General features: G+C 51.8%; 1 protein-coding gene across 2 annotated transcripts in view; it reads right to left on the bottom strand.

Annotated features, from left to right (window-relative positions):
• CREB3L3 (cAMP responsive element binding protein 3 like 3) overlaps nucleotides 1–23,057 on the bottom strand; it is a 383,132-nt gene that overhangs the window by 83,456 nt on the left and 276,619 nt on the right. For both annotated transcript variants that reach the window (XM_075337865.1, XM_075337866.1), the window contains one exon: nucleotides 6,489–6,573. In XM_075337865.1, the coding sequence (XP_075193980.1) occupies nucleotides 6,489–6,573 (85 nt within the window). The remainder of the gene's footprint in view (nucleotides 1–6,488; nucleotides 6,574–23,057) is intronic.

Genomic DNA, 23,057 nt, shown 5'->3' with positions numbered 1-23,057 from the left:
CCATTGCCTTCAACCGCCTCTGGACCAGACCTACCCCCCGCTGCTGTGACAAAGAAACAACCCAGACCAAATTCCCCTCGGCATTAAACACAAGGGAGGGTGGGCGGGGATCGTTCCATATCCGGAAGTCAAGAGAGAGGGGGTAAGTCAAAGTCCTTTACTTACACCCCTCAACTGTCCCACCTCTTCCTCCAGGGAACTCCTCCTACCCACCAATCCCTTTACTCTGCCTTATAAACAAACCATTCCTGTTTCCATTAACCCCATCACTCCTTCCCTTCCCTCTAGTCATGTCGCCCCTCCACCCTATGGGTTCCATGGCTTTCTTGACCATTGAGGAAGGATTCTCCAGTCGTGCTGTATGTGTGTTACCCACCAATACCATCTGTAAATAATACACAAACTGCATGTGACTTGGTTTAAAATTGGCCACAGCAGCCTTTATTACCTATTATTTACATACTAACACAAGGGGGCGCCGTCCAACGGGCGACCCCAACAAATAACAATAGGTAACACAGTAACCAATACAGTAAATATACAACCCTGAGTAGGCCCAGTCCAGGAACCACTTCTCACCCCAGTATCCCTGGCCGCAACACACCGACCCAGAGATGAGGTATTAATCACCTACGGATTAACCCCCCAACTTTGCAGAACCCCGTGCCTGCAACATCCCGGAACCTGGAGCCACCATACCAAGATGGTGTCTCTCTGTCCAGTTACCATTGCCTTCAACCGCCTCTGGACCAGACCTACCCCCCGCCACAGGACAGGGCACGTGACTCCTTACGTGGCCTGGACCCGCCACACACCAAAAGCTTGTACCACACCTCCACGCAATCCCAGCGTCCACAAAACAGCACCAAGCACGTGAAGATGCACCCCCATCGCATCCCCAAAACCACCAGTTCAGCGCCACCAACTTTTGGCGCCGCCCCCCCAATAAGGCTCGATTGATACTGCCTATCGCACGAGCCACACGCCATTCCAACCTGGTCACACTATCAAAACTACCCCACGATTAAGCTCAGGTATGTCTTACACAATGCAACAACCAACAATTTTTTTTTTTTTTTTTTTTTTTTTTTTTAAAACATTCATAAATAACTTCTCGAGATACCAAATCGCTGCCTCCAATTTACTGGACCAGTACCATCGACCCGTCCAGACCCAACTGGCAACATTCAGGCGAGCCTCAGACCGTCGAGGCCCCGAGAACCAACGAATGCCCAAATATCCAAATGAGGCACACCCTCACCACAAAAACCCAGGGGTTATAAACCCACAGATAACACCAACCTGTTACGCCAACCCATTCCACTCCCAAAAGACTCAAATGCCCCCATTGCCTTAACCCGATAACAACTGAGGCCAAACGTAACACCGAAACAAGAGGACTCCCACCTCCCAATACTTCTCACAACCCCTTTTCTGAGCCCACCGAGGGGCCTCCGTGGCAGCCCAATCCAGAAGGAATACGACCCATAGTATTCCGGGCGCCCACCCCCGCCACCTGCAATCAAGTCTGCAGCACTGCCACAAAATGGTACCTTAACAAACGCGACACAATAATGAGCCTGGGCGCCCTCACAACATAATTCCGCACCCGGGACCGCGTATAACAACACCAACCTTCACCACCCGCCTAATCTAATTCGGTGAGCGACAAAGCCGGCGCTCAACCCACTGCACCACCTCGGACACATCCTCCAACATCCAACCTCCGCTCTTGACCGTAGATGGGCTGACCAACCCCACAATCTCAAAGCCCCCCAAAAGGCTAACACAAACCGTTTTGGACAAGGGAAACAAAAACCCGCTCGTGCTCAGATGAACATAGCCGCCACAAACCACTCACCAAACCCTGCCACAAAACAACGGAGACGGACCCTTGTATCCCGCTCCCTCACACCCTTACGACCAAACCCTTCAAGGCCTGCCGCGCCCTAAGATCCTGCGAAAACATCTCTCCACATCTAATCCTTAACAAGACAGCCACAGCCGCCACCCTCTGCTCCACTGCGGACGCCGGCCTAGCAGCCTGAAAACCGTTACTCACCACTGCCAACGCCACCATCAAATACTCCACCGGGCCTTCCTCACACATTGTCCCAAACGTTATCCGCGCCACCCATACTTCTGAATATCAGCCCCAAATAACCTCAGTCACTGGGCACCGAACCGCTCCCCAACACAGCCACACCAGACTCCACAAGCCCTCCGGACACACCGTGCCCACCTCGTCTGCTACCCGGCCTCAACTCCCGAGACCTGCAGAACTGGAAGGAAACACAGCAGCTGCTATTCCCTTGGCGAACCCCAGTACTGGTTGCGCCACGCATAACATTTTTTTTTTTTTTTTTAAAACACATCCAATTGAGAAACCAACTGTCGCAAGTACGCCACCCTTGGCCCCAGGATTAGCAAACCAACTATTAATCGAATTCTCCACCAACTGATAGCCAGAATGACAGCACACCTTCCTCTTGGAAAAAACTGCCAACCTCCACCACCCGACCACTACCACCGATTGGAAGCGCTACCCCACAATGCCCAACCAGAAAACAACTGGACCCGCTGCCTCCGAGTACCGCAGCTACGTTCCATCAGGTAGCACCTTACCCAGCCACAATCCGCGGCCACTAAATCGCCGTAAGAAAAAACCTCCTACACCATCAGATCATCATTGATCTCCCTCGTGACCACACACAAAGGATCCGATGGCTGCACCCTTGGCGCAGCCATCGCCAGACGTCCAGCAGACACGCACCCCAGCGGCGTAACTCTGCACCCGTGGTTCGACCGCCCCTGCAAAGACTGCACCGCCTGAAACCGCACCGTCTTAGCTGACCTAACTGCCTCTATCGCAGCCCATAGGACCACACCATTACCCACGAATCCTACCCCTCTGACCATAACATCAAACTTTATCCCCACAAACCGTATCACTGGCGTTGGACCCTCAGTCTTCGCCTGCGCCAACAGGCCCAAAAGAGTATCCACCACCATCTGTAATAAAACAATCAACCTCAACGAATCATCAACCCGCCAACCCGATGTAAAGAGAATCAACCTATAATGAATAAGAGGTGTAAGCTGGGACACACCACGCACAAACCACTCCACCAAGAAATAACCGCCTCCAAAGGAACATAAAATGGGACAACAACCCATTAGCACCCACCGATCAACATAATAATAACTCCCCTCCCCACCGCAGCACCAGAACTGCTAGCTAGCAGGGTGGACCAGTAACAACCTAAATGCCGCCTCCAAATTCGCCTTTGCCATCAATGCTCCCCGGCTCACCGCCTTTACCAAATCCCACCCTCTGTCAAACGACACATAATAAACCGCCGACAATTCTGGAGCCAAGCAGGCATACACCGATGACTCCTCCAGATAAGATACGTTTTGAACAAGCCGAAATATATACATCTATATACGGCTCATTTCCGGCACTACCCCCCAACAGAGAAACCCAATCGTGACAAGGAGGGCCCCGAATGGCCCACCCATCCTGCCCAACACCACTTCCTGACCCCTCTTTCCACTGACAACCACCAGGTGTCCCCTAGCCCAGCGCAAACTTCCAATAAGGAGGCAAAGATCCACCAATATAAATAGAATGACGCAGAATTACTATGTTCCTTACCACAACCCAACACTTATGCTTAAGACAACCGTCCGCGCCAAATCTGCACCACCCATCCTTCTATTCCCCCCAAAAAACCCTCATCGTCCGTGTCGCCGGGGTTCCAAGCCCCGAACAGCCAACTACCCCCCAAAAAGGAAGGGGGGGGGCTGACTAGGAGCCGCCATCCACTGCAGCCATAAAGATGTGCCCATATGATCCTACCGCATACTGGCACGCAACACCTTCCCTTGCTGAAATTACTCGGCGTACTGAAGCCAGACTAAACCGCCATATGACCTAACAAGCCACCCCAAATGGATCCATATAACCGAACCATGCCGAACCAATTACCCAATTCCTTCCCCCGATACCCTTGCCAAAAAACGCAAATGCCCGCAGCCACGTTGCAAATGTACGAGGGTGAGCCTCCACCGGCGCTCCCCTCCCTCTACTTATCCTTCCTGGAATCACTTAGCTTAACCTAATCCAGGTGAAACTGTTCCCGGGGGAGCAGCGAAACTATTGCTACACGTTCCCCATTCAAATCTTATCCCTCACATCCTCCAGCAAGTGAGCCCCCCCAGCGGGCCTTTGAAGCAACCATACCTCTCACACTTGGCCACTGTCAGCCAGACGCACCACCTCATCCCCCTCTTCGTTCCTCACCACTCACTCTGTCACAGCCCTTGCCGCCTCTGCCCGAAAATGCTCCCCTGCCGCCTCATGCGCCCTCACTCTGCCTGCCGCACCTGCGCCTACTAACCACCGATCCCGTCCATGCCGCCGGCGGTGCATGCGCACTCTCCACAACCGTATACACCACTTCAGTAAACCCCATACCTGGTCAAAACACCAACCCACTCGGCGCTGCCGTTTCCGCAGCCGCCCCCCCCCAGCCCTGCCAAATCCATGGCCGTCTCACCCGACCGCGACCCGGCATATCCTGGAATAAAAATCACGCCATCCGGACGTCTGATTCATCCGTCGCTGCTTCCTCCTCCTCCTCGCTGGAGCCGACCGCCTCTGGCTCATGTAATGCAGACGCCGCCGAAGCGCTGCCACCACCACGGCCGTCCTCCTGGTACGCCGCGTGGGCACCATCCTCCAAGCTCCATCTTCTGTCCCGCGGCGACAACCCCGGAAACCGTCCCGTCCTACGGGCTGCCACCGCGGGCCTTATCTTCTGGCCTGACCCCCCCTTGCTACCTGCAAGGACAGGGGGTACCTGTGGCCCGACCCGCTGCCAGCAGACTCCCATCCAGAGCCGCCAGCCTCCTGCCCTCCTGGGCCCAGAAGGCATCCGTCCGCCGGGCCCTCCCCCCCTTGGGGGAGACCGCCGCTGCCGGGAGCTGCACGCCCGCTCTGGGTGACCAGGCGGGGACCGCAGGTCCCCCGCCGTCACCCCCACGTACCGACGCCTCCCGGGCATCCGTCGCACCATGCTCGCCTGCCCTGGTGCCAGACCCCTTGCTGGCTGCAGCCCCCCGCCCCCCCCCCTCCTCCCGCGGGGGGGGGGGGGTAACGCTGGCCTCCGTCCTCGCCGGGCGCTCTCCTGGCCAGGAGCCGCCGCATCCAGCCCTCCTGGGCCCCATGAAAGCCTCTGTCCGCTGGGCCCTCCCCCTCCTGGGGGAGACCGCCGCGGCCGGGAGCTGCAACCTGATCTGGGTGACCAAGCAGGAACTGCAGGGCCCCTGCCGTCACCCCCACTCACCGACGCTTCCTGGGCACCCGTCGCCCCAGGCCCGCCTGCCCTGGTGCCGGACCCACCACTGGCTGCAGCTCCGCGGCCCCCCCCCCCCGCCTTCCGCGAGGGGTAAAGCTGGCCTCTGTCACCGCCGGGCGCTCTCCCCGTCCGGGAGCCGCCGCATCCAGCAATCCAGGCCGCGGCTCGGACCGGAAGTAGGCCGCAGCCAAGCCACGCCCCCCTCCCGGCTGCCGCGGCCCGGACGGAGATTCCTCCCGCGGCCGGAGCAGCAGCTGAGTACTGCCCTGCCCACGTCCTACCGCGGAGGGTCCCCGAAGGGGCTCTCGCATCTCCTCCTCGCTCCCCCCGCACACGGCAAGTACCTGAGATATGAGGGAGGGGGGACGCCGCCCGCAGCTGACAGGGGAGCGAGGGGAAAGTGCCAACGGGTTAACCCCCAGCAGCCAAGACGTGGGACCGCGCTGCCAGGGGCCCGTGCACTGCCATGATGAATCCGCTGCTCCCGGGTAGCAGCCATCCTGTCGCACGTCCGGATCGTTCCATATCCGGAAGTCTGGTGATGTGAGGGGCTGGGGAACCTCCATCATGACGCCCTTGTACAAATCTTTGTGTCCTTCTAAATACTCCCACTCCTCCATGGAGAAATAGAAGGTGACGTCCTGACACCTTATAGGAACCTCTCCAGTCAGATCGTTCCATATCCGGAAGTCAAGAGAGAGGGGGTAAGTCAAAGTCCTTTACTTACACCCCTCAACTGTCCCACCTCTTCCTCCAGGGAACTCCTCCTACCCACCAATCCCTTAACTCTGCCTTATAAACAAACCATTCCTGTTTCCATTAACCCCATCACTCCTTCCCTTCCCTCTAGTCATGTCGCCCCTCCACCCTATGGGTTCCATGGCTTTCTGAACCGGCTGAATCCCACCCCTGTATGGGGGTGATGGGGAGTTAGACCTAGGGCTGATCAGGAGTCAGGGTTACTCTGGCTGTTCGGACCTCCTCACCCTTACAAGTAACTCTGGAATAAGGGACAGTTAGGGGCCCCTAGCCTGAGGGCCAGTTTAGGAGCCCCTATTTCCAGTTACTACATATCCATCGTGACAATAATGCACAGATAGGGCATTGAAATATAATGTTACTCACTGCTACACATGTTCCGGTCTGAGCTGCCTTTCCTGCGGTCTGAGAGACTAAAGCTTGAAGCTTGCGCAGTTGTTCAAGGAGGGACCTATACAGACAAAAACAAAAATGTTATTAGTTCAACTTACTAAATAGTTCATAATTGATTTGTCTAAGGCTATGTGCGCACGTTGCGTAAATACATGCAGTTACGCTGCGCTTTGTAGCGCAGCGTAACTGCATGCGTCCTGCGTCCCCTGCATAATCTATGGAGATTGTGCAGTGGCCGTGCGCACGTGGCGTTTTAGAGCGCAGCGCTTTGGCTGTAGCCAGAAGCGCGCGTTCTAAGAAGTGACATGTCACTTCTTCCGTGCGCTTTGCCGGCAGCCCCTGCACTGTCTATGGCAGGAGCTGCAGGCAGAGCGCATGGAATCGGCTTTTTTTTTTTTCACTACGGACATTTTCTGCAGCGATTTGAAGCGCACGTGTGCTCTTCAGATCACTGCAGAAAATTCTGCAGGGCTAGTACGCAATGTGCGCACATAGCCTTAATGAGTTGGCCTCGTTTAGCAAAGTTTTGCCTGAGGCTCATTAAGATGTATAAAAACTAAATGAAATTTAGGAATAGCTTGTAACAAAAAAATAGAGAAAATGCAGAGGTGCTACAATTGGTTAGTATTCAAAGATAGGTGGAAAACTTAGGTTAGTGTTGGGTAACAGATGGGTGATCACTATTGCATTGGTGTTTGGCTCTAAACTCGCCGAGTGTCATGATGATGGCATCTGACACTGTTCACACAGCAGGAAACCCAGTTTGATGTGAATGCCTTGAAGATGGCATGAAGAAACACTTTATACCATAACAATGACTGTGAGCTTCCTTTCACTAATAATGTCCAATTAATTTTTTGGCATCAGGGTCACAGGGCTTCTATATTAAGTTGCAGAGGCAGGAAATGCATAATATTACTGGTGATTAGTAATAAAAGAAACTTAATAGTCATTCTTATGGCCTTCTTTGGTCCCTGCACTTGCATCAAGGTATTTATATAGACCAGGGTTCTAGGATTGGTTATCATCACATCTCTAAAAAGCAAACTGAGCTTTTCTTATGCTCACTGGGTCCACCGCAGTGTCACACCAGCTTCTCTGGTCTCTATTGTTTGGCTTCAGTAGTTACGTCATGTGTACATGTGGCGCCCCAGGACCTGGTCGCCACAACAGCATTGCCCCTCCAAAGGGTTAATGCTGAGCCTGGAGGTAATTGGGAGGTCTATTGGCCAGTAAGTTTAACATCCAACGCAGTTCCTCCCTCAGGCCAGCAGGGGGAGCTCTCAACCTGGAATTCCAGGGAGCATTCCTTAAGCCTGACCTGAGGGAGGGGTTAGTGTTCAGTCTGTAGAGAGAAGTCAGAGCAAGCAGACGCCGAGTAGTGCTGTCCTGTGAAACTGGGGCCTAGAGCTGGAGCAGCTTGGCCCAGTGAAACAGGAGGAGAAGAGAGGCACAGAAGAGACTCGGACATCGGAGTCTGTGGCCACCAGGGCCTAAAATACTCCCTGGTAGCCGAATCCAAAGGGCAGGAGAGCTGCAAGCACCTGGCCCATAAACAGCCCGAAGGTACAGCTGCATCATCAGGGCCCGGTGTGGACTCCAGCAGAGAAGCACCACAGAGGGTCTGTGCAGCCTGCCACAGAGGGAAAGGGACGTACCACCGGTCCCAGCAGAAAGAGGGCCATTGCTAAATCCAGAGAGCAGGGTCCTATCACAGTAAGAAAAGGAACAGGAGTAGGCCTCATACTCAGCTGGCCAAAACGACATCTCAGTTACTTCCAGGCCGGCCGGAGCCCTCTACCACCTGTAACGGTCTCCCAGGACTAACCGTTTGTGAAGTAAAAGAGGAGAAGGTAAAGAGACTGTTGTTTATGCCTGTTTCTTTCATTGCCTGTCGGCCCTGCACCGTGTTATCCACACAACACCATAGACTCTCACGAGCACCAACAGTGTCCCCGGGGCACCGCTCCACGTGTGGGGAGCTGTACCACCATTGCTGCCATATCATGAGGCCTTACACAGCAGCGGCGGCTTAATAGCCGCATACCACAGGTGGCGTCACGAACACAAACCCCAAGTCACCAGCCATATTTAACTGACACCCACCAGGGCCACGGAGTCAGGCCCCGCCACCACTGACTACCTCCGGACTAGTCCGGCCCGGCACCGGGTGTCCCATAGCCCTGGGGTGGGCGAGCCAACTTTGGCGTCACAAACAGGATTTCGTGCCCGGTCCCACCGGGTACTGTGCGCCTGCAGAAACTGTGCCTAAAAGACTGTTTTACTGTTTGAAAACTGCCGCCACCATTAGCCTCGCTGAGCGCAGGAAGAAGGGGGGCGTGCCCGAAAAAGAGCGCGAAGTGAGCGCGCCATCAGAGCGGAGGGTCGTTAACCCCGCGCTACCCGGAAGAGATTTTGAAAAGTGAACGGAGCCTGGTGAGGTTCACTAAGGGGGAGGAAGATGTCCGACACAGAGGGAGAGCAGGTGGCTGTGGTAGCTCAAGACGCAGCAGCACCGGCCGATGTAATCCCAGTCGCCGTCGCCCCAGCCCCCGCTGTAGCGCCGGTAATGCCGATCATAATGCCGTACATCCCAGGAGCAGAATGGCTGCCGCAGTACTCCGGGGAGTCACATACCCTGAGCGACTTCAGAGAAAGGCTGCACAGCTTGTTCATAGTGTAACCGCTGACTGAGATCCAGAAGGTGGGCATATTAATGGGGCAGCTAGCCGGCGCGGCTCAGCGTGAAGTGAAGTCCTGGCCTGACACAGATAAAGGGACAGTAACCCAGATACTGGCCAAGTTAAAGAGTACTTTTGACACCCGCACCACAGCAGAAATAAAGATGAGATTCTTTGGGTGCAAACAACGGGCCACAGACAGCATAAGGGACTATGCCTTAAACTTGCAGTAGGCCCTGAGAGCAGTTAAACAGGTGGACCCAGAGAGTGTACGTGAAGAAGACAAACTCCTAACTGAACAGTTCATAGAGGGGCTCCTGTCAGATGCCCACAGGACCCAGCTACGTATCATGGTCCTGCAGAACCCTGCTCTGGACTTTGCAAAGTTTAAGGACCAGGCCATCCGGGTACTGAGAGAATCTACACCGAATGACCCAGTACCCCTCCGGCCTCTTGCTATCACGTACCCAGAGGTGGTGCCTGCAACACGAGCCGCTGCAGGGGCTGAGGCGCAGTCCCTGGATAAGGATCCCGCTGCAGAGCTCAGACAGCAGGTCCAGGAGCTGACCAAGACTGTAGCTGCCCTTGCTAAGACCGTGCAGTCTCTACAAGTGACCCCATCGCCTGCAAGAATCGAGTTGGCCTCCAGCCCAGATGACGTCCCATGGATGCGACAGAGGAGGATACCGCCGACCCGAGGAAAAGACACAGACCGGTATGATTCAACTGGACAACCAATCTGCCGCCGCTGCAGCCAGGCGGGCCACATTGCAAGACACTGTCCTTTAAATGGGCCGAGCCTGGGGCCAGGAGCCAACCCCCAGGTGTAAGGAAGCCCGGCTCAACCCCCAGCCGCAGCAAGTATGTGGGAGGATGACCGGTCCTTCCTATTGTGCTGGATGGGATCCCGTTGAATGCCCTCCTGGATACGGGGTCCCAGGTAACAACCATCCCTTATAAATTGTACAAAAGATATTGGGCTGATTCAGACATTGACCATGGCCCAGATAATGATTTAACAATTGTGGCCAGTAATGGTCAGCCCTTGCCTCAAATTGGGTATAAGGAAGTAACCATTAAAGTGGGGCAGGTAGAATTGCCCTGTCAGGGGATGATAATTGTAGATATTGATCGCAAAGAATCTAACCCACTGCTAACCATTGGTACAAATGTGATGGAAAATTGTCTTGCCGAAGTGATAGTTTTGTTGCAGCAGGCGTCTGAAGGTGCCAGCTCCGGGCAGCAGCGTGCCCTACAGAGGGAGATCAGAGCCCTGATGAGGAGGCAGCAGGTAGAGCTGGCCGGAGGAGAAATTGGCAGTGTAAGGGTAAGTGACCCTCTCCCCATTGCAATTCCCCCCAAAAGTGAAATGTTGATATGGTGTCGGGCAGCAATAGGCCTCAAGGGTCAAGATTACCAGGCCCTGGTGAAACCTGTGTATTCAGAAAGTAGGCCTGGTGTCCTGATAGCCAGAGGGGTAGCAGACGTCCGCAAGGGAAGAGTGCCCGTCCGCGTCCTGAATTGTGGGGAGGAGGAAGCCAAATTGCCCCGGTACGCCACTGTAGCAAAACTGTACACTGTCAGTAACAATACCATCAAAGCAGTGGAACCCTTGATCCCGTCTGACCAGGCGGAAGACAATGGCTCCAAGGGACAGCTGGAAGACTGGTGCCAAAAATTACATGTGGGCACCGATTCCACCCCCTCACACCAAAAGTATGGGGTTTACCGGGTGGTACAGGAGTACGAGCGGGTCTTCAGCAAACACCCCCTAGATTTTGGGCAGGTAAAAGGGGTTAAACATCAAATCCCCATGGGTGATCATCATCCCATTAAAGAGAGATACCGCCCTGTACCCCCAGCACAGTATTAGCGTGCCAAAGAAATGTTACGGGAAATGAAGGAGGCTGGGGTTATCAGTTGTAGCCCCTGGGCAGCTCCACTAGTGCTCGTAAAGAAAAAAGATGGTACAATGAGAATGTGCGTAGATTACAGACAAATTAACCGCATTACACATAAAGATGCTTATCCACTACCCAGAATAGAGGAGTCACTAACAGCCTTAAAGTCAGCTAACTATTTCTCCACCTTGGATCTCACCAGTGGGTATTGGAAGGTTCCCGTGGCAGAGGCGGACAAGGAGAAGACTGCATTCACGACACCAATGGGCCTCTGCGAGTTCAACTGTATGCCATTCGGGCTTTGCAACGCCCCAGGAACATTTCAGAGATTGATGGAGTGCTGCTTGGGCCATCACAACTTTGAAACCGTGCTGTTGTACCTGGATGACGTCATAGTCTACTCCAAGACTTATGAAGACCACTTGAGGCACTTAGCAGGAGTGTTTGAGTCCCTGTCGGAGTATGGCCTGAAGATAAAGCCGTCCAAATGTCACCTCTTGAAGCCAAAGGTACAGTACTTGGGTCATGTGGTCAGCGCAGAAGGTGTGGCACCTGATCCAGAGAAAGTCACAGTAATCAAGGACTGGCCGAGACCCACCACGGTAAAGGAGGTGCGGCAGTTCCTTGGGCTGGTGGGCTACTACCGAAGGTTCATTGATGGTTTCACCAAGATAGCAGCGCCTCTTTAAGATCTTCTGGTGGGCCAGCCAAAGAAGGCTAAGAAGCAAAGCCCTCCATTTGAATGGAACAGCCAAATAGAAACGTCTTTTGTCCGGCTGAAAGGGGCTCTCACGGGAGAAGAAATTCTGGCCTACCCTGACTACAGCCAGCCGTTTGTACTGTACACAGACGCCAGCAACGTGGGCCTGGGAGCAGTTCTGTCCCAGGTGCAGGGAGGCAGAGAGAAGGTGATAGCTTACGCCAGCAGGAAAGCTTTGTCCCACAGAAAGGAATCCAGAAAACTACAGTTCCTTCAAGCTGGAGTTCCTCGCTATTGTTTGGGCAGTGACTGAACGCTTCAAGCACTATCTGGCGTCGGCCAAGTTCACCATCTTCACGGACAACAATCCGTTGACACATCTGGCAACAGCCAAGCTAGGTGCGTTGGAGCAGCGATGGATGGCCCGGCTGTCTAACTTTGACTTCACCATCAAGTACCGGGCTGGCAAGAAGAACAACAATGGTGATGCGCTGTCCAGAATGCCTCACTTACCCGAGTCTGGAGAAGACCTGGATGAACTCGAAGAGATAGAGTTACCGGCTTTCCATCACCAAGGTGTTTCCCAGTGTGAGCATGCTGTAGGAGAGAAGCGCTCGAGCCAGCACGAGGTCTCGGTCAACCCATTACTCCACCATAATTGGGAAGAGACACAGAACGGTGACCCGGCCGTGCGATTGGTCAAAGAAAAGCTAGCACAAGCTGAGACCCATCTTGGCCCAGATGCTCCAGAAGAAGCCCAGCAGCTGTGGAAGGAGAGGGGACGACTGTTCACCTACCAAGGCAAGCTATGCAAGAGATATGTCAACTGGCGAACGAATGAACTCATCTGGCAGATAGTGGTCCCACAGAGGGATGCTCCAATGGTCCTAGCAGCTTACCATGATAAAGCAGGACACTTCGGGTGGAAGAAGTTGGAGGTCCTACTCCGTGATCGGTTCTACTGGGTGCACATGAGAAAGACAGTCGAGAAGTGGTGCCGAGACTGTGGTCCGTGTAACCTGAGGCGGAAAGATGGTGCCAGCCAGAGGTCTCCCCTACAGCCAATTGTCACGAAGCAGCCCCTAGAGTTGGTGGCCCTGGACCACGTGAAGTTAACACCAAGCCGGTCAGGCTATGTGTACGCCCTCACCATTGTGGACCATTACTCTCGTTTCCTGGTAGTAGTGCCTGTGAAGGACCAGACAGCCAGAACAGCAGCTAGAGCATTTCAGGCATACTTTTGTCGACCTCACGGTTATCCGGAAAGGGTACTGACTGATCAAGGTCCTGCATTCGAGGCAGAAGTGTTCCAAGAGTTCTGTAACATGTACAGCTGTAAGAAAATCAGAACAACACCGTACCACCCCCAAACCAATGGATTGTGCGAGAAGATGAACCATGTGGTTATTGATATGCTCAAGACTCTACCTCTGGAAGAAAGAAACCAATGGCCAGAGAAGTTACCAGATCTGGTAGACCTGTATAACCATATCCCAGTAAACTCGACCAACTGCAGCCCTGCTTACTTGATGCGAGCAAGACCTGGCAAGTTACCTGTAGACTTTGAGATGGGAACTGTGTCACCTGAAGCGGTTCAAGAGATAGAAGATTGGGATACAGAGCGACAACAGCAGTACCGCAAAGTCCAGGAATGCGTAGAAAAGAGCCTGTCCCAAGCAAGAACGAGACAAGAGCAGAACTACAATCAAACAGCCCCAGCAACTCCCTTAGCACCTGGAGAACAGGTCCTCAAGAAAAAGCGGAGGGCGCATAAATTAGATGATCAGTGGGAGAATGAACCCTACACCATTATTCCCTCCAACTTTGACAATAGTAAGGTATGCCTCATAAGCAAAGATGAAGGCAAGACTTATCAAACAGTGTCCAGAGACCGCCTGAAAGCGTGCCCTGAGCGGTGCAAAATCCAAAAAGAAGTGGAAGAAATTCAAGAAAAAGAGGAAGAGATGATACAAACAATCCTTGGCAAATTCCCCAAAACTTGGACCCGAATAAATAATGCCATAGCGGTACCAGTCTTGACATTCCCGCAGTTGGTCGAGCCAGAGACAGAAGAGGTTCCAGATCCATCTAAGGAACTGTCCGCCCCAACACAAGATGACACGCCAGCAGTAGAACAGGAGAATCAACCCCCTGCCAGTGGTGAACCTGTCGTACCCTTGGCGAATCTGAGACCCCGTAGGCAACCAACACGCATACCTGTCAGGGTTAGGCCTACCAGTAACACGGAGGGGGCAGACACTCCAAGTAGTCAGGGACAAACCCCAGAGCTACGCCGGTCCCAACGTAGCACTCGGGGACAGCCCCCTCCAAGGTATAGAACATAGAAAGTAAAATACCTAACAGAATGTATATAGTTAGTTGAAATGTCTTGTATGTAATGTTTTGTTTTAGGTGATTAAGTAAATGGACAATTGGGCCACTGGACTATGGGTGGCCAACACCTAGCTGTACATAGTTAGCACCAGTGTGCTCAGCACCCCTGAAGAAAAACCCGTCCGGCGTGCATAGAGTGGGGTCATCAATGCTCTGACGCACGCCCAGAGCCTACGTTTCGGGTTTTATCGCGGCGGGTCCCCCATGGAGCAGTGTAATGGACACTCGGCAGGGAGCCACACTGGACTCTTATAGTTGTTTAAGGTTGTAACATGTTTTGTTTTGTTTTCTTCAGTCCGGGAGAACTGAGTTTAACTAAGGGGGAGTGTGGCGCCCCAGGACCTGGTCGCCACAACAGCATTGCCCCTCCAAAGGGTTAATGCTGAGCCTGGAGGTAATTGGGAGGTCTATTGGCCAGTAAGTTTAACATCCAACGCAGTTCCTCCCTCAGGCCAGCAGGGGGAGCTCTGAACCTGGAATTCCAGGGAGTATTCCTTAAGCCTGACCTGAGGCAGGGGTTAGTGTTCAGTCTGTAGAGAGAAGTCAGAGCAAGCAGACGCCGAGTAGTGCTGTCCTGTGGAACTGGGGCCTAGAGCTGGAGCAGCTTGGCCCAGTGAAACAGGAGCAGCAGAGAGGCACAGAAGAGACTCGGACATCGGAGTCTGTGGCCACCAGGGCCTAAAATACTCCCTGGTAGCCGAATCCGAAGGGCAGGAGAGCTGCAAGCACCTGGCCCATAAACAGCCCGAAGGTACAGCTGCATCATCAGGGCCCGGTGTGGACTCCAGCAGAGAAGTACCAGAGAGGGTCTGTGCAGCCTGCCACAGAGGGAAAGGGACGTACCACCGGTCCCAGCAGAAAGAGGGCCATTGCTAAATCCAGAGAGCAGGGTCCTATCACAGTAAGAAAAGGAACAGGAGTAGGCCTCATACTCAGCTGGCCAAAACGACATCTCAGTTACTTCCAGGCCGGCCGGAGCCCTCTACCACCTGTAACGGTCTCCCAGGACTAACCGTTTGTGAAGTAAAAGAGGAGAAGGTAAAGAGACTGTTGTTTATGCCTGTTTCTTTCATTGCCTGTTGGCCCTGCACCGTGTTATCCACACAACACCATAGACTCTCACGAGCACCAACAGTGTCCCCGGGGCACCGCTCCACCTGTGGGGAGCTGTACCACCATTGCTGCCATATCATGACCCCGGAGGCCTTACACAGCAGCGGCGGCTTAATAGCCGCATACCACAGGTGGCGTCACGAACACAAACCCCAAGTCACCAGCCATATTTAACTGACACCCACCAGGGCCACGGAGTCGGGCCCCGCCACCACTGACTACCTCCGGACTAGTCCGGCCCGGCACCGGGTGTCCCATAGCCCTGGGGTGGGCGAGTCATACAAATCTTCATCCAATCTCTGATCTCAGCGGCTCTGCCAATGCACAAGTTGCTTAGCTCACTGAATAGCTGCAGGTTTCTTGGCATAACATTACTACTGCGAACAAGCAACAGAGACCAGAGCAACGCCGTAGACACTACGTTGGACTTGTAGAGCACAAGTAAAGCTCAATTTTCTCTTTTTACATCTAACTTAACCTGTGGGCAGAAGTTTGTTGAAAGAGTTCAATATTTTTAAGTAACTAGTTAATAACTTACTATTCATTAATGTAATCATTACTCAGTTATCTCCAAAGTAACTCACTGTTCACTGGAGAAATGCCAGCAGAAGAAATGTTATGCCCTTTAAGCTATTTCTATTAGGTGCTTTGCGGTGAATAGTGAATCACTATGAAGATAACTGGGGAGAGTGACTGAGCACTTTACCCAAGGGTGGAAATGTCATTGGTGGACCCTGAGTGGCCACACAGGGTCCCAAGAGGTAATGGGGCCCATTTCTACTTCCAAAGCAGGTGGGTTTGTGTATTATGAAAAATCTTGAGCTACAAGGGGCCCTTAAATTGTTCTTGCACAGGGGCCCTCTTTTGTCTCTCCACTAGTGACTTGACTATATATTTCCTACGCATTTTGAACAATATTTGGTAGTATGTAAGAAAATATAACTATTTTCACAGCAAGTGTACCGTCCCTGCAGCAGTCGGACTCCTCGGCTGTGGGGTTGCAGTGGCTTGAGAGTCTACGGACCCGGGGGCTTGGGGTCACCCGAAAGTGAAAGGGGGCTATTTACAGGGGATTAATGTTCGTGACACCACTTGTGGTTCGCGGTAAGGGGAGTACCGCCGCTGCCGATGGGAGTACCCGGGGAAGATGGAGTGGAGCAGCCAGATGACGTTCCCTCCACCGGTTGGGGAGGCCCCGGGACTCTGGATAGTGGAGGTGTATGAGAGCGTGCTGCAGGCCAGGCAGGGAGATTCAGGGGAGAGCAGCGTACTCACTCAGGCCGTATGGATGTTGGTGCGACCATTAAGCAGACTCTGACATAGAAGTAAACCAAGTCTCTGGGTGCCGCTGCCACTTCAGGGGGAGCTCGTCCGGGAATCCGTCCCCGTGGGTATTGCTGATGGTTCAGGACCTGCCTCCATGCACTAAATTTAAATTGAATTGAGACTGTTCTGAGTGACCCTTCAGCCTGAAGCTTTCGGCGTCCCGCTCCCTACGGTTAGTTAGAGGAGCTGTGCTCTCGATGACTGACACTTGGGATCTTAGTGGGCCGCATAAGCTGGAAAGCCCTATCCCCCTCGTTGTGTTGATGCCTTCGATCTCTGAGCTCTTGGGGAAAGTTCATAAAGAGACTATCCTCCACAGGTTAATTATCAGGTTGCGTGAAGCTACTCCCTGATCTAGGGTCCAGTACCCGCCGTGCTTGGTACCAGTCCGGTTACTAGATTTTCCGGTGCCGACCGTTCTCCAAAACTAAGTCTGGGCACCCTTCTCCAATACCCGGCGACCGGGTCTCCGACTCCTCCAGTCCCAGACCACCGTCTGCGACCTAGCCAAAGTCTCCCAGGGAGCTATAACTCCCTCAGCTCCTCACTCTCTGAGGGCTACCACTCAACTCCAGGGAGCTGCTACTCCCAGCTCCTCACTCTTTGGGAGCTACTACTCAACTGACTCAGCCCCTCCCACCAGTCTGCCTGACCCCTAGGCGGGTGGCCCTGTTCCAGCTAGACCACCCACTGGTGTGCATAGCAGGGTGTGGTGTGAGGTGTTGCTAGGATTTGAATGCTGATGGAGCAATACCAAAGGTTAGGATCCCAGAACCATGGGGGGTTGAGCTCTGCATCAGAAGAGAAAGGAGTGCAGTACCCTATAACACCCTGACTAGTTCAGGGGCGTCACACAAGTAAATTGCAAATTATATTTTTTATTTAAACAGTGGATGTGATATGTAATGGAGAGCCACCCCCTTTATTAGATGATTATCTATCTATCTTTCTAGCTATCTGTGCCGCCCCTGCAGCGGTCGAACCGCTCGGATCCGGGGGTGATTATTCATGGCTCGAGGGTCTCCGGACTCGGGGGCTAGGGGCCACACTCAATTGAAGAGGGGGGTATTTAAAGGGAAGATATAGTTAGTGACACCACCCGTGGTGTACGGTAATTGGAAGTACCGCCGCTGCCGTTGGGAGTACCCGGGGTGATGGAGTGGGGCAGCTAGATGTCGTCACCCTCCACATGTAGGGGAAGGCCCCGGGACTCTGAATGGTGGGGTGCAGGGGAGCGCAGGGCTACTGGAAGCAGGGAATGACCATGTACTCACTCAGGCCGGTTATCGTGGTGCTGGATGATGTTTTGTAAAATCATTACACACACAGGCTGCAGGTGAACCAAAAGTCCCAGTGCAAGACTGCTGCTTAGGAAGGGGAGCACGTCCAGGTATCCGCTCCCAATAGTATTGCTGTGCTGTGTCCCAATTTAGTCCAGCCTCTCGGGAGCTTCGACTGCTCAGCCCCTCACACTCTGAGAGCCACTAATTCACTTTTTTCTGGGGGCTCCAACCCCCTGTTTTTCTCTCCCTTTGGAGAGTTTCTTCTTCCCTTCCTTTCCCTTTTCTCCCCTAGAGCCGACTCACTTGTCACCTCCCACCAGTCTGCTTAACCCTTTGGTGGGCGGCCCTTTCCTCTCTAGACCTACCCACTGGTTTGTCTGTGCTGTACTGGTGTGCGTGGATCGGGGGTTTGAATGCAGTTGTTAGTGTCGCGGGCGGAGGAGGGGACGCTGCGCTCACCCACTGCTCGGGTCCGGCTGCTGCTGCTGCTCGGTGGCTCGAGCGGTGGGCAGGATCCTGGGGACTCGAGCGGCGCTCCTCGCCCGTGAGTGAAAGGGGTGGTTTGGTTTAGGGATATTGTCCGTGACGCCACCCACGGTTGTGGTGAGGTTGTGACACCACCGCTGCTCTGTACGGGGATCCCGGGAGCGGTGACAGGGAGCAGCTTGGATGTTGTTTCTCCCCTCCGTGGGTAGGGGGTTGGTTGTCCCGGGGCCCGGGTGAGGGTTAGGGATGGCAGGCGGGTTACGGGGCCTGGTGAGGTGCAGGGTCGCGGGGGCAGCGCTGTGCCGCACGGCACGGTGGTACTCACTCAGCCACTGACGAATGCAAAGTCTCCGGTAAAACAGACGGCTGGATGGACAGGTCCCACAGACGGCTGCGGTAGTTCTCCCGGTAGGTTGGTAGTGACTGCCTTTCCCTGCACCTGTGTTGTGTTTACGGTTCCAATGGCTTCCCACCGGTAACCCGCTCCCCAGCTTGGATGCATGCTGAGGGAGCCTCTTTTGCCCGCAGGCTCTGGCCCTGGGAACTGTAGCCTTGGCGGTGACTGTGTTTCCCTTCACGGTGTGAGCTGTTGCCTTCAATCGGGTCTTGACTGCTGGGAAACCCCGGAGGTTCCCTTCGCTAACGGATTTGACCAGTTTTACGGCGACTCCTAGCCTGGTCGGGGTCCGTAGGCCCTGCCGAATGGTGCTGGCTTCTCTTCGCTCCCTGATCCGGTACCGGCGGGCCACCGCCCGTCCCCGGTCCTTATGGTTCACTTCAATCAGCCTCTCCTTGCTGTATGTGCCCAGGCCACGCACCCGGACACGGTCAGTCTCCTCTACTACCACTTCCCTCTCCAAAACTGATCTGAAAACTTCCCTTCCTTTTCCCGCCTCCAGGACTGTGAACTCCTCGGTGGGCGGGGCTAACCGCCTGGCCCACCCCCTGGTGTGGACATCAGCCCCTGGAGGGAGGCAACAAGGATTTGTGTTTGACCTAGATGTGCATAGCCGGGGTGTGGTTTGTGTTGTTGTAGTACCTGTGACGTCCTGGCTTGTCCAGGGCGCCACATTAGCAATACCATAGGCTGGAACCTGGAACCAAGGAGGGTGGGTTCTGCATTATAAGGACAGGAGTGCAGTTCCGTGAGACACCCTGACTAGTGCAGAGGCGTCACATTCCCCCTTGGTTAAACGTAGCTCGTCCTCGAGCTACAGGACACATTGAGGTTTATTAAAACTGCTCCTGTAAGGAGAAAAAGGGGTAACATTTTAATGACAGTTTCTCATCCCACACAGGGGAGGCATATTCTTAAACGTTGCAAAAGAAATCTCACGGAGTCCACATTCCCAGTGTTCCGGATCTTTTCAACCCGCCACCCAAACAACCTAAACTCGCTGCTTCCTACTTTGGTTCTATCAAAGTAATTTCTGTGGAAAAAGAAGCGCAATAGGGTCTTACCCCGGTATATAAGGGGTCTTAAGATAAGTAATCCTACTCACCAGATCAGGTTGTGAAAGTCACAACCCCTATGCAGGCATGTAACTCCAGGTCACGGCAGCAGTCCCCAGTTGGCAGATAACGGAAAGCAGTAGAGAGGGGTTTCACACCGCGCCAATGACCGACAACTCCTGAAATTTCAGATCAATGCTTCTTTATTTCACGCACAGGTCAAGTCAACGCGTTTCAAGAGTCTTAGCTCTCTTCATCAGGACAAGCTGGCAAAGAACATCAAATCTGCTGTAAGGCAGCCTATACAGCAATATATACCTTAGAGGTGGAGTCCTGATCCACCCCTTTTTGAAAAAAATCGGCGGGAATCCATACATTTAAAAAACAACAAGACAATGTAAATCATAAATTTGTCAAAAATATTCCTTTGTGAGCATATATTCATAGTTTCAAGATAATTGGTAAATCTGAATAAAAATAATATTAAACGAAAAAATAAATAAAGGATGTATATAACATGTGCACAGGTGTAGTTCTTGTTTCCAAAAACATTGCAAAGACACATATGTTCCCAGATATGTCATTATTCCATAACCTGCCTAGAACCATATTACAAATGGTCTGCAGCCTACGATCCAAGTATCAGGAACATAGCACCAGAAGCATTTAGCCGTCTGTGCCACAGATGAATACGAAAAACCTGCCCAGAATCAGCTTATCAAAAATATATATATTCTCCTTAGTCAGGCACAGAAAAAAGGAGAGGTGGGGAAGGAATGGGGAACTCAAAAATTGGATAAATATCCCTTTCATTGCCCAAAGGAAAATTTTGGAATAATAGTTAAATATACTACCATGTGCGAATTAAACCAAAAAAATATACCGTGAGACAAGTAACCGATCTAGTGATCAAACGCCCGACCTGCGGTTCCACACCAGGGACACGTAGGAGAGCAAGTGAAAAACTTATACATACATTATTAACCTTTACTGGGGCTTAAAGAAAAAATCCCCGAGTATCAAATTAATGCAACACAATCCTCTATGTTAAACAGAGACTATAGCGTTAATTCAAACCCGCCATAATCTTATCGAAAGGAAAAAGAAATTATCGCCACAGGCGTGAAGAGTAAATCAGTGTAGTGTGCTGTTAATCTGGGCTAACCAACCCCCGAAAAAAGTAAAAGGAGGAGAGAACTATCCCTAAATTCATGACGGAGGACAAATCGGGTAAAATTTATTCGACCACTCATTAGTAGTAGAGACCGGACCTATATCTATTCCGTAGCGGCTTAGTACCGCATTCATGATGGCTTTAATGGGAGAAAAAAGTGTAACTCTGTGACAAGGTGAATTAAGTTGAGGAGCGTGAGGGAAAGTGCAGTACGCATGCTCCCAGAAAGGTGCATAGCTAGTGTTCCTAGAAAGTTAATCAGGGGAAGCCGGGGTGAAAGAAGTTCAAGGCGTGGGAAAATTTACTAGTGCGCATGTCTCATTCTATTCATGCAAGTCAGTCCTCCTACCATTTGGATCTTAGGAGAAAGAACCATAAACCTGAAGGGAAAAAAACCCTCCCAATAGCAGGGGACCAGCTCCATCTCAACCCCAAACAGAATTAGGGACAAAAGCTGGTAGGGTCCATCCCTGCAAATTCCCTATGACATTTACGGGCAAATATGTGATGGGAAAAAACGGTGTCCAAGTATTACACCAGCGCAAAAATGCCCTGGCATATATAGCACAATCTTAGTAAATGTGTGTATAAATAATTAAATAAGAGGGGGGTTAAAATGACCGTAATGGATTATGAATATATGCCGATGCCCATATGTAATGAATATAATAATGGTATTAATATAAAAAGCCAAGAAGGATTTCAATCCTACGGACGCACAAGATCATAAAACATGAAACATATACACAATATATAAAATATATAAAAATATATACAAATATAAATATATATAAAACCAAGAAAATTCATGATCAGGAGAAGTCCTAAACAAAAAACCCCATTTATGCAAAGGTAGCAGGACAATAGTCCCATACGGGATTAATAAAAAAGGTCAGTGACCTCATTGAGCCCACAAGGTTTGAGGGTATTTAATTTGTAAATCCAATAAGTCTCTTTTTTCTTTAATAAATTGGTACGGTCGTGAGCAAGAGGGGGTATTTGCTCTATAGGAGTGATACTCAAATTCGATTTCCCTTTATGGCATATGGTCACATGCCTGGATAAGCCATGCAGCATAAAACCTATCTTAATGTTGTGTCTATGGGAATTCAGTCTACTGTGTAATGCCTGGGTTGTTCTCCCTATATATTGTTTATTGCACTCACATTCAATCAGATAAATGACAAAATCCGATTGGCATGTCAGGTGGGTTTTAATGGAGAAAACTTCACCCCCTCCTGGGGAATTAAAATTAACCCTTTGGTGCCGAATGGACTTACAACATAAGCAGTTTTTTGCCAGACATTTGAATGCACCTACAGTTTTACTAATGGTCCCTGTACCAATAGTATTTCTTAGTCTGCTGGGTGCCAAAATGTTTTTCAAGCTGGAGGCCCTGCGGTAAGTGACCCCTGGTATCCCTGGAAGAGCATCTTTTAGAAAGGGATCATTAAGGAGGATCCCCCAATGCTTGCGGATGATGCCCTTAATCAGATCCCCATCTTTGCTAAACGTAATCAAAAGATTGGAGGAAAAATTATGATCCGATTTTTTACCGGACTCTTTGCTCAGTTTAATCAGATCTGTCTGTGTCATGGTTCTGCTGTCATTGAAAGCTCTTTTAATCAATGAGGATGGATAGTCTTTGTCCAGAAACCTATCCTTCAAAACCTTCGCCTGTACAAGAAAGTCAGCATCCCGTGTGCAATTCTTACGGATCCTTTGGAACTGATTTTTCGGGACATTCCTGAGCCATTTGTTGTAGTGGCTACTTGAGAAGTGAATGTAACCATTACTGTCAACTTTTTTGAAAAAAGTTTTCGTATAAATAGTCCCTTCTATGTGCATGATGGTAAGATCCAAAAAGTCGATCATGTTCTTTTTAATAATGGGCGAGAAAGTGAGACCCCAATTATTCTTACTGATGTGCCCCAAAAAACTGTTGATGTTATCATCTGAGTTGTCCCAGATGAGGAACAGATCGTCGATATATCTTTTGTATAGAATTACATGTTTGAAAAAATCAGAGTTG

The sequence above is a fragment of the Anomaloglossus baeobatrachus genome, chromosome 1 (genome assembly GCF_048569485.1).
Source record: "Anomaloglossus baeobatrachus isolate aAnoBae1 chromosome 1, aAnoBae1.hap1, whole genome shotgun sequence".
Taxonomy (NCBI): Eukaryota; Metazoa; Chordata; class Amphibia; order Anura; family Aromobatidae; genus Anomaloglossus; species Anomaloglossus baeobatrachus.
Note: the sequence above shows the minus strand (reverse complement) of the source record. Positions and strands in the feature narration are given on the sequence as shown.